General features: G+C 36.0%; 1 protein-coding gene across 4 annotated transcripts in view; it reads right to left on the bottom strand.

Moving 5' to 3' along the window:
- The window catches only part of EXOC6 (exocyst complex component 6), a 163,790-nt gene that overhangs the window by 28,895 nt on the left and 117,641 nt on the right, over positions 1 to 17,254 (bottom strand). For all 4 annotated transcript variants that reach the window (XM_019639114.1, XM_019639110.1, XM_019639113.1 and 1 more), the window contains exon 20: positions 6,143 to 6,216. In XM_019639114.1, the coding sequence (XP_019494659.1) occupies positions 6,143 to 6,216 (74 nt within the window). The remainder of the gene's footprint in view (positions 1 to 6,142; positions 6,217 to 17,254) is intronic.

The following is a 17,254-nucleotide window of genomic DNA, read 5'->3' as shown; positions in this document are numbered from 1 at the left end:
GCTGGTTCATTTGGAGGTTAACTGAAACTACTAGATCTTTTTCATATTAGAAGTCAGATTTCCTACAGCATGTACTTTTCAAAATTTAATTTTAAAAAGTTCAATACAGCACTTAATATTTTCCTTGCTACATTTAACTTTTGTTTGCTTTGGCTTATCACTCAAGCCTACTGAGAGCACTCTGATTCTCCTAGCATTGTGCAATCTATACATATAATTCCTATTTCTTATAACCAAGTCACGTTTAAAAAATGTGTTGATCCCAAACTGTCAAAGACAGCCATCTGGGGGTGACCGGTTAGCTCAGTTGGTTAGAGTGTGGTGCTGATAACACCAAGGTTGCAGGTTCAATCCCCACATGGGCCACTGTGAACTGTGCCCTCCTTAAAGAGTCAACTATGCCATGGTAGCATGAAAGCCATATGTAACCAATGACCATGGCTGTTCCCCAATAAAAAAAAAAAAAAAAGACAGACATCTAAAGGGTGCTGCCAAGGTCTTGACTGAAGGCAGCATTTCACAAATTATTTTTCATGTAATACAACCCAGAATGAATGAGGGAGGTGTTCTGCGATGAGTGGGAAATGCTGGGTTACTGCAGAATTTCTCAGTTCTTACAATTCTAATGCACATGGTAAAATTATAAACTTCTGTTCTTCAATTAGAGTATGAAGTGTTTCCCAAACTTATATGACTTGGACTTCTTTTTTTTAGAAATCTTTTCTCATCTTGAGAAATCAGTGTTCCTGGAAAAACACTTTGGGAAACACTGCCCTAGGGTGATAATAATACATTAACCAACATTTTTTTGAGCAAGAGATTGTTTTATTAGCTTCAAATCTACCTAACTGCATTATCATCCAACCTACCTAAGCTTCTCCATATTGTCTAAAAGATTATCAAGATATTGTCAAATGTGGCAATGATATTTTACCAGTCTAACTTATCACAAAGTGAAATAGGACCAAGTAAAGAGGATTTAGTATTAAAATTAGTGAGCCACAGACGCTCAATTTACTGAGAGAACTATGTTCAATAATAAGCTATAAAGGTGAGAGATATATTTTTAAAGTTTCCCATTAAATTGGCTACATTTAAAAAGTTTTGGTGATTAAAAACTAATCTTTACTTACCTGAATAATTCAGTTATATGGATTACCTATTTTATAGTGATATTTAGTGAAATATTTCTATATATATTAAGAATGACATAAAAATTATCACTGAATACTGTATATTATATAGTCTTATAATAAAAAATAATTTAAAAATTTTAAGGTTTTCATACGTTGTCAAAAGAATTTTACCTATTTATCTGAAATCCATTTGAAAGACTGTATTTAACAAAATATATGGTCTTTGTAAAAGCAAACAGGCACACATAAGTATATCAAAGTCCTTCATCATTTAATGACAATTTCAGAACCAGGGGTAGGAGGATGACAGGCTTTACTTGTAAAAAAAAGTTTACACATACAAATCATGTTCAAACAGCACATTTAAAATTGACTGAGGAAGTATATTCACATAATGCAGTACCAGTACGGCTAATCCTTCACATTGTCTTTTGGGGCAGTTGGTCTTAAGATATTGTTGAGATAACTGGCTTCCATTAGCAAGCATGTGATTGGCAGTATGATAAAGTCTTTTCACTCACAGGTCAGCTATTTCCTTTTCTTTAGAAGAGGGCAATTCTGATGATCCATCTTTTAGCTACAGTCTCTCATTGAGTCCCAATTCTCTTGCCTTCAGCTTTGATATGGTTCTAACTTTCCTCTTGTATCAGCTCATACTTGTCATCAACTCCTCTATTCAGAACAGCAAATATCAGGAGTTTGACCTCGGGGCAAAGTCCGGGTGGGCAGGTAAAATCTGACCACTGGACCTACTTCCTAATCTTTCATACCCAGCAATTCATGAAGCAGTATCAAATTTAAACCAAAAAAACAGAAGCATGACCCCTTATAAGTACTATGAAAAGGGCTCTTTTGCCTTTCTAAGTATACTTGAAAAGAACTGTCAGCCGCCCTATTAAGACAGAAATGGATCACAGTCTAGGAAAAAAGAAGGAAAAGTGTAGAAACCAACTGAAATGTAAATAAAAGTGTTAACACCCTCTTTATGTTTGGTGATATATTACTTCATATAAAAGTGTTAAAATAATATGCTATGAAATACCTTTATGAAGTCAGGAACATAACACTATTGAAACTTAAAGGCATCCTTATTTAAATAATCACTGACATCTGATACAAAAAGCTTATATCACCTCATATGAGACTTTAATTTTCAATTTTTTTTTTGGGTCCAATTCCCATACTTGGCATTTCACCACTTAACTATTTATGAATTAATTTGAAAAATAAATATAGGTGAAACATCTTTGTGAAGTTATTAAATCCAGACCTTTGAAATCATAAAATTCAAGTTATGTCACAGTGGTCCAGCAGCTAAAGACAAGAATTAATTGCATCTTCTTGTTTTAAAACACAAAAGAATAAGAACAGAGTATGATTAAATTTTAACACTAATAGTCATGGAACATGATTTTAAGCCCCTTTTAAAACTAGAAAAACTAAACACATAAAAAATTAGCTCATCAAAATTTTCCATCCACTAGTCACTTTCACTGTATATTAACTACCATACTTTAAAGTTGTGTTTTATACCAGTATTACAAGAAATGTTAAAGGTATCTCTTTAAGAACAAAAAAAATATCAAAAATAATAAAATGACAATAACTACATATCTAGCAACAATTATTTTAAATGTAAATGGATGAAATGTTCCAATCAAAAGATAGGGTGGCTTAATGGATAAGAAAACAAAACCCTTCCATATGCTGCCTCCGAGATACTCACTTCAGCTCACTTCAGCTCAAAAGACACACAGACTGAACGCAAAGGAATGGAAAAAGTTATTTCATGAAAATGTAAAAAAAAAAGCTGGAGTAGCAATACTCATACCAGACAAAACAGACTTTAAAACAAAGGCTATAACAATAGACAAAGAAGGACCCAGTAATCCCACTCTGGGTATTTATCTGCAGAAACCCAAAACACTACTTCAAAGGGACATGTGCACTCTTATGTTCGTTGCAGCATTATTTACAATAGCCAAGATATGGAGCCAACCTGGCAGTCCACCAATGGATGAATTGATAAAGAAGAGGTGGGGGAGGGGGATGACCAGTTAGCTCAGTTGGTTAGAGCGTGGTGCTGATAACATCAATGTTGCCGGTTTGATCCCAGCATGGGCCACTGTGAGCTGCGCCCTCCTTAAAAGAGTCTAGTATGCCACTGTAGCACTGAAAGCAATGGGTGACCAATGGCCATGGCTGTTCCCCAATAAAATAAAATAAAATAAATAAATAAATAAAAAGAAGAGGTAGTACATATGCACAATGTAATAATACTCAGCCATAAAAAAGGAATAAAATCTTGCCATCTCCAACAACATGGATGGACCTAGAGGGTATTGTGCTGAGTGGAGTAAGTCAGACAGAGAAAGACAAATACCATATGATTTCACTTATATGTGGACTCTAGAGAACAGGATAAATGAACAAACAAAACAGAAACAAGCTTATAGATATAGAGGCTATTTTGAAGGTTGCTGGTTTGTGGTGAGGTGTTGGGAGGATGTGTGAAGGGGGAAGGGGATTAAGGTACAAATTGGTGGTTAAAAAATACTCATGGGAGATCGTTATAACATAAGGAATATAGTCAGTAGTATTCTAATAAGTATGTATGGTGTCAGATGGGTACTGGATTTTTGGGGGTGATCACTTCATATATTATATAAATGTCTAATCACTATGTTGTACACCTGAAACTAATATAACATTATATGTCAACTGTAATTGAAAAATTAAAAAAAATAGTGTTACAAAACAAAAACAAAAAATTGTGTTTTATATTAGTTATTTCTATATAAATCTTTTAGTTTAACAGTTCTACATATGTGTCATCACAGATTTTAGAATTCTAAATGTTTCATAATAAATTTTTTTATTCACTTAAAAGTCTCTTAAAGAAATCACACTGATGAGGAAAAGGAAACCAGGATTTAATGCCTTTAAGTGCACATACTTGAAAAGTAAATTCAACCAAAAAGACTTGAGATGTTTATTAATATTTATAAGTATGCCTCAATAACAATGTCCTAGTGAGCATATGCTTATAAAGAGGACTTTGCTGTCAAATGATGATTGTCTCTGAAGGAATAAAGTGCCTGGCATCAGAGTTTTAATCTGCACTGAACCAACCACTTATCTGGACAACAAGGAACAGAATCTTTATCAACAGTTTCATAAATTATGCAGTCCTATTCACACGCCTACAATGAAATTACAAACTAGTTAACACCATACAAATTCATACAAAACTGAAAAAAAATCACATAATAAATTTCAAATTTTCTGTGGACAGAGTATTTGTATATAATGGAAGCTATCTTTTAAGTCACATTCTCTTTGGATTGAACAACAATCCATGTCCTTGCAATAGAGAAACTTACCCCCACAGGTGGCCACAACCTAATTGGGAAATGAATATACAATCAAACCTATTTCCAACTTGCTAAAGGACTCAGTTTTCTGTATTAGATTATTTTGTTCAGGGCAACAGGACTATAACAGAGAGAACTCCTTCTACAGGAAATGGATCTACCTTCAATAGAAAGAATATATTCTGGTAAACTGGAATTTTCTACTATCTTCCCCTACTTAGTAAGGCTAATCATCTATAGATCTAGATCATCCATAACGATGTTCTTTGCTTGGCATAATACATGAGCACTGATTGAAAAAAGAAATAAATACGAGTATAGTTAATATGTTCAGTGCTTTACAGACATAATTAAGAGCCTGGAATGGTTTTTTCAGTTTACTTCTAAGCCTGACTTAAAAATATACCATTTATTTCCACACGACTCACTGTCTTCTAAGTATCCTAACCAGTTCATGGGTGTTTTGCTTCTCTAAGGATTTTAAAGCTCCAAAAGGACGAAACAATGTCTTACGTTACTTTTGTGTCTATTTCAACCACATCTCCCCTCTCCAAATAATCAATACGTAGTAGTTCATAAACACTTATTGAACACTGGTTTGGAATTACAGCAAAAACAGCTCTATTCTCAAACATTTACTGAAATCAGAGCTCCTTCACTGCTCAAATTGGTCCTGCTCTAAACATCACTGTGGTAAAGTCTACTCATACCAATGGTGGAGCCCCATCTCCAGTCCTCTTTATCCCCCAAAGGGTACGGCACCCTAAACAGACCAATATCACAGTGGCTTTGTTGTAATTACATCTCCATTTGGTTCTTCTTGCCAAGGGCAGCAGTCACTCTTGTCAATTCTAGCACTCCTGAGCCCTCTAACTTGGATCCACCCCTCCTCCACACTCTTGTGCCTCCCAGCTTTATTAAGCTCCTTAATCCTGGGATTAAGGGGGGGGGGGAAGAAAAAGGAGGGGGAAAGAAGAAAGGAATAAGAAAAAAATATATATGGGGGAAATGGAAAAAGGGTAATAGCAAGAAAATTAAAAAATGAAAATAGAGGTGTTACAGAGTAATAAAATGAGTAAGAGATTTAAAAACTATATTTGTTACTATACTTTGAGTTAACGTGACTAGAAAAGAATTACGTAAGTATATAATTACCTTTTTAGTTTTATTCTTCTTTCTGGAGGCATACATAAAATTTATGAAGTTTTTTCTTTACCACTGATACAATTTTAAGCAAGGGGGGCTCCTATCTAGTTTGTAATAATTTACATTTAACTTGGGTCCTGACACTATGTTATACACCACCAATTTTCATATATGACCCTGAAATAATTAAGAAACAACTTAAACCTCAAATGACATTAAGCAAAAGTATAAAGTTATTATTTAGTCATGTGCTTAGCAGGTAATGACTACGTCAAATATTCACTGATGAGAAAGCTCCATGAAGTTGAGAACACTGATTGGATACAGGTTCACAGAGAAGAGCCAAATACAGTTATCAAAGAAGCACTTTTGTAAAGAAAGGTTGTTTTTAGGCAAACAAGCATTCCTGTAGCATAAAGAAAATAAATAAATAAAAAGGGCAAGAGGTGGAAGGCAATAAATGAGAGGTACATTATTACATCTTACTTGTCTGAGGTCAATGAATGCTAGCTGCAGGGTATCCCCCTGGAATCCTGGCACAGGCTCAGAGCTGGCAAACACTGTTCCAAAAAAAAAAAAAAAGAAGAAGAAAAACAAGATTGCAAAGTATACGAGGGTTTAACCGCTAAATTAATTTCTACCCATTACAAATGCATTATAATATTTACACGTAACCATTTCAAATGAGGACTATTTATAACCTTCAATTTCCACTACTGAGAATGTTTTCCACACCCATTACCACAAATATTTTAATAATTTTAAACTTCTAATCTTCCATTTAATCACTATAATCCTTAATTACAATAAATTTAGAACGGTTATCCTACATAAAGTTCAAGGTAGTAATATACTTCAATCAAGAGAAGTTTTCTGACTCTTTAGCCTTAGGTGAACGATTATAGAAGCATTTTGAAACTATACCAATTCCATGGCTGTCAACATATTTCAAAACATCTGCTTTGTTACAGAATATATGCTATAAAAATCCTACCTCTAACAGCAATAATAGGCAGACATGTAGAAAGTCAGCTTTACATGCACACAACAGGTAAAATGTTCTAAGCAGCAAAATGAAGATGAAACAGGAATGTCTGTTCAGATCTTTAAATAGTTTTTTACATAAGAGAATCCCACCTCTTTAAAAATTAAAAGACATATTATGACAAGATTGAAAAAAATATTTCCAAGATTTTTTTTCAACAATTTTTTTTATACTTAAAAAATTGTAATACATAGCTTGTTTAGTTAAGTTGAAGACAAGTCCAATGTTAGTAATTTTGAAGACAAAAGACTTGGCTCATAATAAAAAAGACCCTACCATTTTGCACTCAAGCTTCTCTGATAACAATAAGAATGCTTGCAGTCGTTCTTCCTCCCCATTAATATCTGTGCTTTCTTAGACAACATTATAAATTTTCTACTTGTGAATTTATCTGAACCAGTATTTCAGAAACCATTTAAATTGTCAGCCTATATCATTCTTGGCATAACAAAAATAATTCTGTGTGAAATATAGTTTAGAAAGGCTCAAAATCAATTATTAAAAACAAAAAATAGGGATAGCTGAGTGGTTCATTGGTTAAGAGCTGGCTTGGGACGCCAGCTCTGAGCAGCAGGGCCCTGGTTAGGATCCCACATGGGCCAGTGACACTGCGCCCTCTACAGATAAGATGGTGAACAACAGCTCGATCTGGAGCTGGGCTGCCGTGAGTCGCCATGAGCAGCTGTCCAGTGGTTGGCGACCTATCTGCCTCAGCCGGGAAGAGCGCAATGATAATACCAATATGGGCCAGTGAAGCAACGTCCTCCACAACTAGACAGAAGAACAAAAGCACAGCAACTTGTCTGCTCCCCTTCCCTGATTCCCCAGCGCTGTTCCCTCCCCCAATTCCCCAATAAAAATCTTTTTAAAAAACAGTAAATATATGAAAGCCTACCACAGCTTAATTTATCTTGCAGTTTTAAGGAATAAAGAATTCAAAATAAATTTTTGCTGTTATAAGATAATGATAACTTTTGCTTTAAGCATCAAAAGTTTTTCAATCTTAAGCATTTTTAATGGAATTTTAAACTGTAACTTCCCTTGTCTTTTATTTATTATTTTTTTAGTATACTAAATATTATTTGAACTCTTCTTAATTCTCTGGATCACTAATATGTTGAGTATAACTAAAAAACAAACAAGCAAAAAACAAAAACTATAGAAAGTAAAAACAAAACACTTTTTACTCTATATAATAAATTTCCAGGGCTGCTATGGTATTAAAATCTGTTTTCTATTTATTACATTAAACAGCTTAGAATGCTGTGTTGTTTGAGATCTTGTGTCTAGCTTTTGTAATTTTTTTGTCTTTATCTCTTGTAGTTTTAATATAAATTCTTACTCCCTGTTCTCTTACTCATCTCTTATTAATACGTAATCTTTAATATTCTTGAGCTGGTAAGTTAGCTAATCGATTACTAGAATTCCGTCTAAAGTAAGAGCAAATACAGTCTGAGCAAGGGTCCCTCCCACATTTGGGTTTTACAAATGCCTTTGAATATAGTCTATACTTTTTTTTTTTTCAAGATTTTTTTTTTTTAATTGGGGAATTGGGGGAAGGGGAACAGACAAGTTGCTGTCGTTTTGTTCTTCAGTCTAGTTGTGGAGGACGTTGTTTCACTGGCCCAAGTTGGCACCATCATTGCATTCTTCCCGGGCAAGGCAGATCAGTCGCCAGCTTCTGGACGGCCGCTCACTGTGGCTGCTGGCCGCTCACGCTGGCACGGTAGCCCATGGCAACCCACTGCCACAGGGGCTGCAGCCTATGCCATCGCCGGCGACTCACGGCAGCCCAGCTCCAGGTTGAGCTGTTGTTCAGCATCTTAGCTGTAGAGGGCAGTGTCACTGGCCCTCATATGTGGGATCTGAACGGGGGCCCTCTGGCGTCCCAAGCCAGCTCTTAACCATCGCGCCACTCGGCTGGGCCTAAAAAATCCTTTCTTAAGGACCATTCGGCATTTTGTTAGCTTTTCTGGCCACACTCCTAGACTACTGTTTCTAAGTAATAGTTTAACTATGAATCCCTAGTGATTTTCAACCAACCAAGGCTGTAAATGCTAGCTCAGCTTCTACCATCACCACATATAAATAAAGACTTCCTATAACGCAGGGGAGACGTTATATATCAGGCAGAAAAATCAGCTCAATTTCAATTATACTTGCAATTATTATCTATAATACTTAATCTCCCCAAATTTTTCTATGCTGAAAATGTCATTTTTCTTCTCCCTCAGTTTCTATTTAAGATAATACAGTTTAAGACCCATTGCTTGGCATTAAACCTAAGAGTTCAGTGTCAAAATTATAACAGTACCATAAATGTATATAGCACTTTACAGTTTACGAAGTACTTTTCACACACCATCTTCTTTGATCATCACAATAACTTATTTTAGTAAACAGGGCATAAACTCTTGCAGCTAGAAGACATGTCCTTTTTGAAATACCTCCATCAGTCCCTTGAAGGCTCAGTTTAAGTCACCCAGTTCTTCATTTTAGAGGGTAGGAAAAATAAGTGAAGTGACTTGCCCAGGATCACACAGCTAATTCAGACCTCATGGCATTCAATCTGCTGATCTACATTCTGGGTGAGTATGTAGCCTCTCATCTTCTACCCATCTCTCACAGGAACCAATATGGAAGTGACACTCACTAGCTGATAGCTCTCAGGGCTTTTTCTCAAATGTTTTTCAGGGATAGGAGGCAATTAGCAGTCTGATAATCATCTAGCACAGGGGACATTTGTAATTATATGCTATTCAATTTATCAACAGCTTCATATTTTCTCCTTTACATCTTTAAAACTTAAATTCAGCCAATCCTGTTGTTTCTACCTTCAAAATATCTTGAGTCTGAATCTGTCTCTACCTTAGTTCAAGCTATCATTTCTTGTTTTGATTATTAAAATACACTCCTATCTTCCTGTGTGCCGCCTCTCCATCCACTATTCCCAGTGTAATTTATGAAAGATGTAAATGTGATTTGTGCCACTTCATAGCTTAACATTTTTCAATGGTTCCCCCTCACCTTCATAATAAAGCAAGACAATTAAGATCCTTTAGAATCTGGACTTTGCCTATCTCTCTAGCCTCATCTTTTACCACTTCCCTAGGAGTACCTTAAACTCTTTCCCTAGCAAACTTCCTGCACTTCTTCACATATGCCAGTCTCTTTCCACAGTACCTTTGATCCCTGTGTCTGGAGCATCCTTCCTCTTTTTCTTTTCATCGGATAACTCTTACTTATCCTTCCATTCAATCATCATCTTCTGTGAAAGATTTCCATTACCCTGTAGGCTGGGTTAGGTCCCCCCTGTGCTCTCATTGTAACTTCCTGTGCACAGCCTAATTACATCATCCATTTTGCTATCTTATAATGGTTTATCTGTCTGGGTCTTCACACCAGACCATGAACTACCTGAGGGTAGGGAATATATTTCCATTTTTACATCTCTATTACCTAGCACAATGCCTGACATGTAATGAGTAATCAATGAAAGTTTCTTAAATGAAGAAAAACAATAAACAAACAAATTCTAAGGGGATGTCACCCAGTCCTGGAAATCTATACATTTATCTGATTTATTGATTAGATCTAGAACAATGCTGTCCAATAGAACTTTCTGCAATAATGGTAATGTTCTATATCTGCACTGAACCAAATTTTTAGCTTTAATTTTAATTAATTTAACGCCACATGTGGCTATTGGACAGTGTAATTCTAGAACATTCTGTGTATATTTAGTATATTTATTTCAAAAAAATTTATGGTAAGAATACCCCTAATGTTTTCTTCAAATAAAACTAAATTGTGAGTTCTTCCATTAAACAGGAAGCTGATGGAAAAGTAAAGATAATTTCTCTTACCTTTATATACCCCATGCCCGATGTATAGAAAATATTCAATAAAAGTGTTGAATAAATGAATGATAATACAAATAATTCATTTCTACTAATATTGTCTAATGGGCCCAATAATTCTGGAGGTAGATTTCAAACTTTGAAGTTTTTAAAAAATTGAATACTAATTTTTTAGAATCCCTTTAAGTATTATTGTCTTCAGATTCCTTCTTGGCTTATCTAGGTTCTCATTTTGTATATGATCTGATTGGAGTTTCTTTGTTTTCCTCCCTTGGTCATCTTTTTATTATCTTCATTTAATAATGCCTACTTCCCTCTTTTGATCTCTCTGTCTTTGTCATGTAGCCATGCCATTAAGGATATTTTTTAGAAACACACTGATCCTGGTCTTCCAACAAGATATCTCAAAATAGTTTCCAGGCTTTCTCATGTTTTCAGGAGTTTTTGCTTTGTTTTGTTTTATTTTAAAGAAAGCTCATCTTATTCTTGGGTGTTTTCTCTTAATGCCTCCAATTTGACAATTTCCTTTTAAAAAACAAAATAACTTCAATATATATTCATCTCCTCGTTTTCTGCTAGATATGGAACTTAATAAATGATTCCAAGTTTAAAAGGCTAGAGAAGGAGATGTCTGATCTTCCTGGAAGGTCTTTTGTAACAATAGAGTAAAACTTTATCATCTTAACTGGGAAGAAGACAAGTCTGATTTAATTTAGATGAAAATGAAAACAAAAACTAATACATATGTGTGAGCTGTGATTGTAATGATCAAAAAAATGTCTTCTGAATTGGCAATCTATGAAGTCTAAGAGAATAAAGAATATCTGTGGGCAAAAACATGAGTTATTTGTATATATAACAAATTTTTCCTAAAAAGTAGGAAAATCGGCCCTTCCTGCCCTCAGGACCTACACACAGATATACAGGGTTTGGTACGGAGGGAACAAAGACTGCTAAGAAGTCAGGCTGTAGAAGTATGTATCCTGGCATGAAAATATAAAACGTTCCCTAAAATTAAATGCAGGGGGAATAAGTCCTTGAACAATTTTGTCCTAGGCAGATTATCTTTATCTTTATTGTAAGGTAAAGAATATGACTTATTTGGAAAACATGTACACAGGGTGGAGAGAATTGTCAGGCGGTGGGAAAAGGGGAATAAAGATTGTCATGGAGTCAAAAAAGATTGAAAAGGAGGGTGAAGAGGCTAGGCTAAAGCCTCAAGACTTTACTTGTGAATAAGGAAGGGGCATATAAAATGGAATAATTTTCTAACTAAATAAATGACTAAAAATGCCAAAGAGTCTACATACTGAACAGATTTCTGATCATTCCTTTCTTGCTAGACTTGAAGACTTAAAGTAGCAAGTTAGAACTCAAATTTTGGCTAGGCAAAGAAAGTATCCTATGTTTACCAGATGTGTCATTGGAAGGGATGACTAAGAGCACCATCTAGTGGGTTTTTTGGTGGTGAAGAACTTATGCCTGGGAATCAAGGGTCTTGGAATTCTTAGCTCTTAGAATTATTCTGTTACATGTGGTTGGCAGCAGTGGGATACAAGCCCCTTGGACCAAATGCCCCTCTACATTCATTACCCTACTTTTATATAAAGTAGTATCTAGTCCTTTCCCTTTCTTGGAATTAAACATGGGCAAAGTAGCCTCAATCTGATACCTTAAATGCCATTAAAACCACGAATAAATTCAGATAGCCAAATAGTATAATAACATCCAGCTTACTTTTTAAAAAGACATTTAAATATTCTTTTATATCATCCACAGGATTTTCTATGAATCCTTTTATTTTGGGGTATGGGTCTTTTTAAAGGCTAGAATTAGAGGCCCTGAGGTCACTGTTATGCACAAAAAAAATCTATAAAGAGGCATCATTTTTTTTTTGAGGTTGGTTAAGCCTTTATCCAAAATGAATAAGACCAAGGCCTTCACATCTAGAGATTCACAAATTCCTCAATAACTCACCACTGAAACAGGTGCCAGAACTCTTCAATCTGGAGCTTTTCTAATGCCTATAGATTTAAGATGTTAACCTCTTAGGACATTATTACCCCATTTAGGTATTTCTGTAGAATGCATGAAAAAGTGCATTCTAAACCTATTCTAGGTACTTCAGATCTTTCTGGTTGCCTATTGCTTTAGAAATATTTTGTTAGTGATACAAAGAATTTCTGAGATATTTTTATAGAAACTTAAGAAGACATTCTGATCTTTTCCTCTATACTTGTACAGTTGCATTTGTAAGGTACCTATATTGTGGCCCCATACATAACAGGTATTTAAAAAGTATAAAGCAAAGCACATACACATATTTAGAACATCAGCTTCATGTCAACCTTGGCAAATGCTCTTCCATGTAGGAAGTGATTTCTCTTGAACTTATACAAAATCTATAATACAATCAAAGGTTCAGTGCAACTTTTGGAGGGGGCTACATTTGCAATTCCAAAGATTTGTTCCTTGATGGCTTCCTGACTTCTCCAACCACACAGTCTTAGTAGTAGTATGGTTATGGTCAAGTTCACCAAAAGCATCCACTTCATTCATGCATAGAGTTGACCTAATATTCTCAACCTATACAACTTTTATCAAATTAGGTCTGCTACTTCTACGAGGTGTGATAAAAAAAATATGGTGAATGTTTAAATTAAAAAAAAAAGTATTACAGTAAAAGACACATTGCCATTAATCCCCCTCAAAATACTCCCTCTTGCTTCAAACACACTTATCCCATTGTTCTTGCCACTTTCTGAAGCAGTTCTGGAAGTCCTCTTTTGTGTCTTTAGTGGCGTTGTCGTGGCTGCCTCCATGTCCTGAATCCATTTGAAATGTTTACCTTTTATGGCCATTTTGACTTTGGGGAAGAGCCAGAATTCACATAACACCAGATCCGGTGAACAAGATGGATGTGGACACACTGTAATGTTTTTATTTGATAGAAATTGTCATGTACCAGGAGCGATGTATGACACAGAGCATTGTCGTGATAGATGATGAAACCGTAGGCCCATTTCATGTTAATGCTTGTTCGTGATCCATGATTTATGGCACACTTTAAAACACACCTTCTCTCAACCGTAGCTCACACCCAACTGACTGCACTGAACAAGTTAAAACTTGTCACATACTGTTATTAAGGTTCAATGTGGCACTTCCCCTATTGAAGATCTCTGCCTTTCCGTTGGATGGCACTCAGTAGCAGCATTCACTGTATTTGGTGATCACAATGAAAGGTTCTGTGTCACACATTGCTTCTGGTATGGCAATTTCTGTCAAATAAAAACATTATGAGTGTCCTCATCTACCTTATTCATTGGATCTGGTGCTGTGTGACTTCTGGCTCTTCCCCAAAGTCAAAATGACCATGAAAGAAAGGTAAATGTTTTGAATCGATTCAGGACATTGAGGCAGCCACGACAATGCAACTAAAGACACTCACAAAAGAGGACCTCTAGAACTGCTTCAGAAAGCGGCAAGAATGATGGGATAAGTGTACTTGAAGCGGGGGAGGAGTATTTTGAGGGGGATTAATGGCAAAGTGTCTTTTACTGTAATAACTTTTTTTAATTTAAATATTGACCGTATTGTTTGATCATACCTTGTACTTTCTCACAGTGCCATATACTTTTCTTTTATAGAATTTAACAATTTACAATCATATTTATTAGTGCAGCTATTTAATGACTACCTCCTCACTGGGCTTAAACCCAGGAGGGTTAGGACTTTTTCTGTTCTGTTTACTACTATATCTCCTATATGCCAAGCACACAGTAGATATGATGGAATTAATGTATGACTCCAAAACCCCATATTCTTCTTTGCCTTAACTTTTGCTGCTTCTGAATCTTAAAACTAGGATATATCTTGGAAATTATCAATTCCAAATACCATATTTCAAGGAAAAATTTAGGTCTCTAGATTGCTCAGTGGTTTGTCCAAAGCCACTTGCCCAAAATACAGGGAAGAGCCAGAACTGGAATCATCATCTCAACTTCCTGACATGTGCTCTGATTATCTTAAGATGGATTTGAAGGCACCCTTTAAAAAAAGTTCTATATAAGTTTATATGATTCTACATTCCTGAACTTAGATATTTTATCAAGTTTGACCTAGTATGGGTTAAAAAGAGCAACAGAAAAAGATCCAAAGAAAAATGATCAAAAGGGTAGTGAAAATAATCCCACAAGAAAACATTAAAGAAACTATGACGGTTTAGTTCAAAACAGATGAAGTTTAAGAGTCATTTAAACAGTCATCAATGTGAAAATTTTTTACAAATGATCAGTTATGCCTGTATTAAGAAGTTAAATGGTCTCAAGTTAAAGTACAGCAGTATTACCTGGCTTTTTTTTTTTTAAGAGGAACCAGCCAGCAGCTTTAATTAGCAATAACAACCATTATATAGAGATTTTTGGGGAAGAGAGCACATGGAAGTGCGCATGCTCCCTCCTGCGGTTGTGAATCATGCTTACATAAAGAGCTATGTCACTGGAGCCTGGCGCCTGCGCAGCAGGCTCCAGAGCCAAGGTTTGTTATGTCTGGGGCTAGGGTCCGTGTGTCAGCCTATACCCATCTGGACAGCCCGGGCCTAGTGCCCAAGGTCGCTGCTTGTGTGGGCCCGAACCTCATCCAGGGTCAGGGTCCGTATGCCAGCCTGCACACAGCTGACTCAGCCTGGGCCCTATCAAGTTTTTATGGCATATTTTTGGTCACAAAAACATGACCAAACTTCTAAGTAAAGACCCAGACACTTCTCATATTAAACAATGAAATAAATATGAGCTACATATCCTTTAAGAAAGATGAATAAAAACAAGTAAAAGAATTCTTTTCCAGCCTGCTTATTCCAGTTCTGCGTCACAGGTGGCTGGAGCTTGTCCCGCCAGCTCAGGGCACAAGGCAGGAACCCACCCTGGACAGGAGGCCCTTCCATCATGGGGTGCATTGAGAGAGAGAGAGAGAGAGAGAGAGAGAGAGAGAGACTAGGACAATGTAGACATGCCAGTTCACCTTGTTGTCAGAGAGTGGGCGCTTCTCGGCCTGAAGTCCAGGCTCTTGGCAACTCGAACAAAGAATTGAACGAGATATTGGAGTAAAGTATTGAAAAAGTAGTTTATCAGAAGAGATAGTACATTTCAAAAAGTAGAAGCGGGCCCGAGCAGTAGAGAATGGCTCAAGGGCCCATTACTAGAGGAGAAATTACATTCCAAAGAGCTTGGAGCAGGCCATGCACAAAGGCGAGGTTCAAAAAACTCAAGAAGGGAGCAAGGCTGTCCAACAAAGGGAGAAGTGGTCAAAAAAGTGAAGTGGTAAAAAAAAAGGGAGAAGCAGTCAAAAGTCAGCTGGCTTTAACTGTTTGACAACAAAGGTACAACTCTAGGGGAGACAAATGTAGATTACAGAGACTTCCTGATTTGTTAATTTGGGCATATCATTCTCCAGGGTGCTTACAATTATAAATTATATGTTGACTTTTACTGAATTATCTATCCTGGATTGTTAAATCTCTTTTATTCCTTTTTGTTTTTCTCTTCACACACCACCTCCCTGGGTCTCTTCCACTGTGATTCTCTGATTCAAACCATCTAATTCATATCAAATTGTACCTTTACTCATTCACTAATTTTAGGTATTTCCTCCTCCAAAATGTCTGGACTCTATCCTCTTCTCTTTAATTCCACTGCCCAAAGTCGAATTCTTTTTATTCTTCACATGAAAAAGTTTAACAGTTTTTTTACAGGTTTTGCTACTTTCCGTAACTCTCTCCTTTCAGTTCAATTTCTGCACGACACCGAGTTAACCTTCTATGACAGGGATTTCATCATGTCATGGTCTTGATTAAAAAGCTTCAGTGAATCCCTATTGCTTTTAAATAAAGTCCAAGCATTCAGGAGTCTAACTTTTTCAGCCATATCTTTCAAAGCTTTCATCATGCATCTTGTATTCTAGCCACACAAGACTGACGATTCCCTAAGCATTCAATCATCACAGTGCTTTTTGCCTATGCCATTCCCTCTGTTCAGAATTCCCTTCCCTGCTTTAGATGCAATCTTACTCATCCTTTAAGACCCAGCTCAGATTTCACTTCTATTGTAGTTAATCTTCTCAGCTCCATGACAGAATTGCTCCCTCTCTACAAGTAATATATACTCCTCTAAAGAATTTAGAACATAATTTATGTTCTATTATAGTTATTTACATGTCTGTCTCCTCCCCAACCAAATAGCTTGTGAGATCTTTGAAGCCTGACTCATCTTCAATTTCCCAGTGCATAACAGGTAATGGGTTCTCATTAAACATTTGAATAAATGAATCTTCCTATAAAATCAGTTGACTTTACATGCAAAATAATTCAGTTCCAGACTGATATTTTAGCTCAAGCTAGTTTAATTCACAAGTATGTGTGTCACAAGAAATACTGGGGAAAAGGCTACCAATACACTGTTTGAAAAAACAAGTGAGCATATAGATGGATCAGTGCTGATTCTGTCATCATCAGAAAAGTAAACCAAAACAAACAAAAACTAAAAGCACATGGCTGAATGACATGAGGAACTGAATTATTTCCAACTTTTCATCTCCCCAGCTTCAGCTAGATATGCAACTTGTTTCTACATGTGGACTGACATTTTAAGACCTGGGAAATACATGTATGCTGTTTTTATGAAACAAGAGGATGAA

The sequence above is a fragment of the Hipposideros armiger genome, unplaced genomic scaffold (assembly GCF_001890085.2).
Source record: "Hipposideros armiger isolate ML-2016 unplaced genomic scaffold, ASM189008v1 scaffold_42, whole genome shotgun sequence".
NCBI lineage: Eukaryota > Metazoa > Chordata > Mammalia > Chiroptera > Hipposideridae > Hipposideros > Hipposideros armiger.
This window is presented reverse-complemented; position numbering and strand designations above follow the sequence as displayed.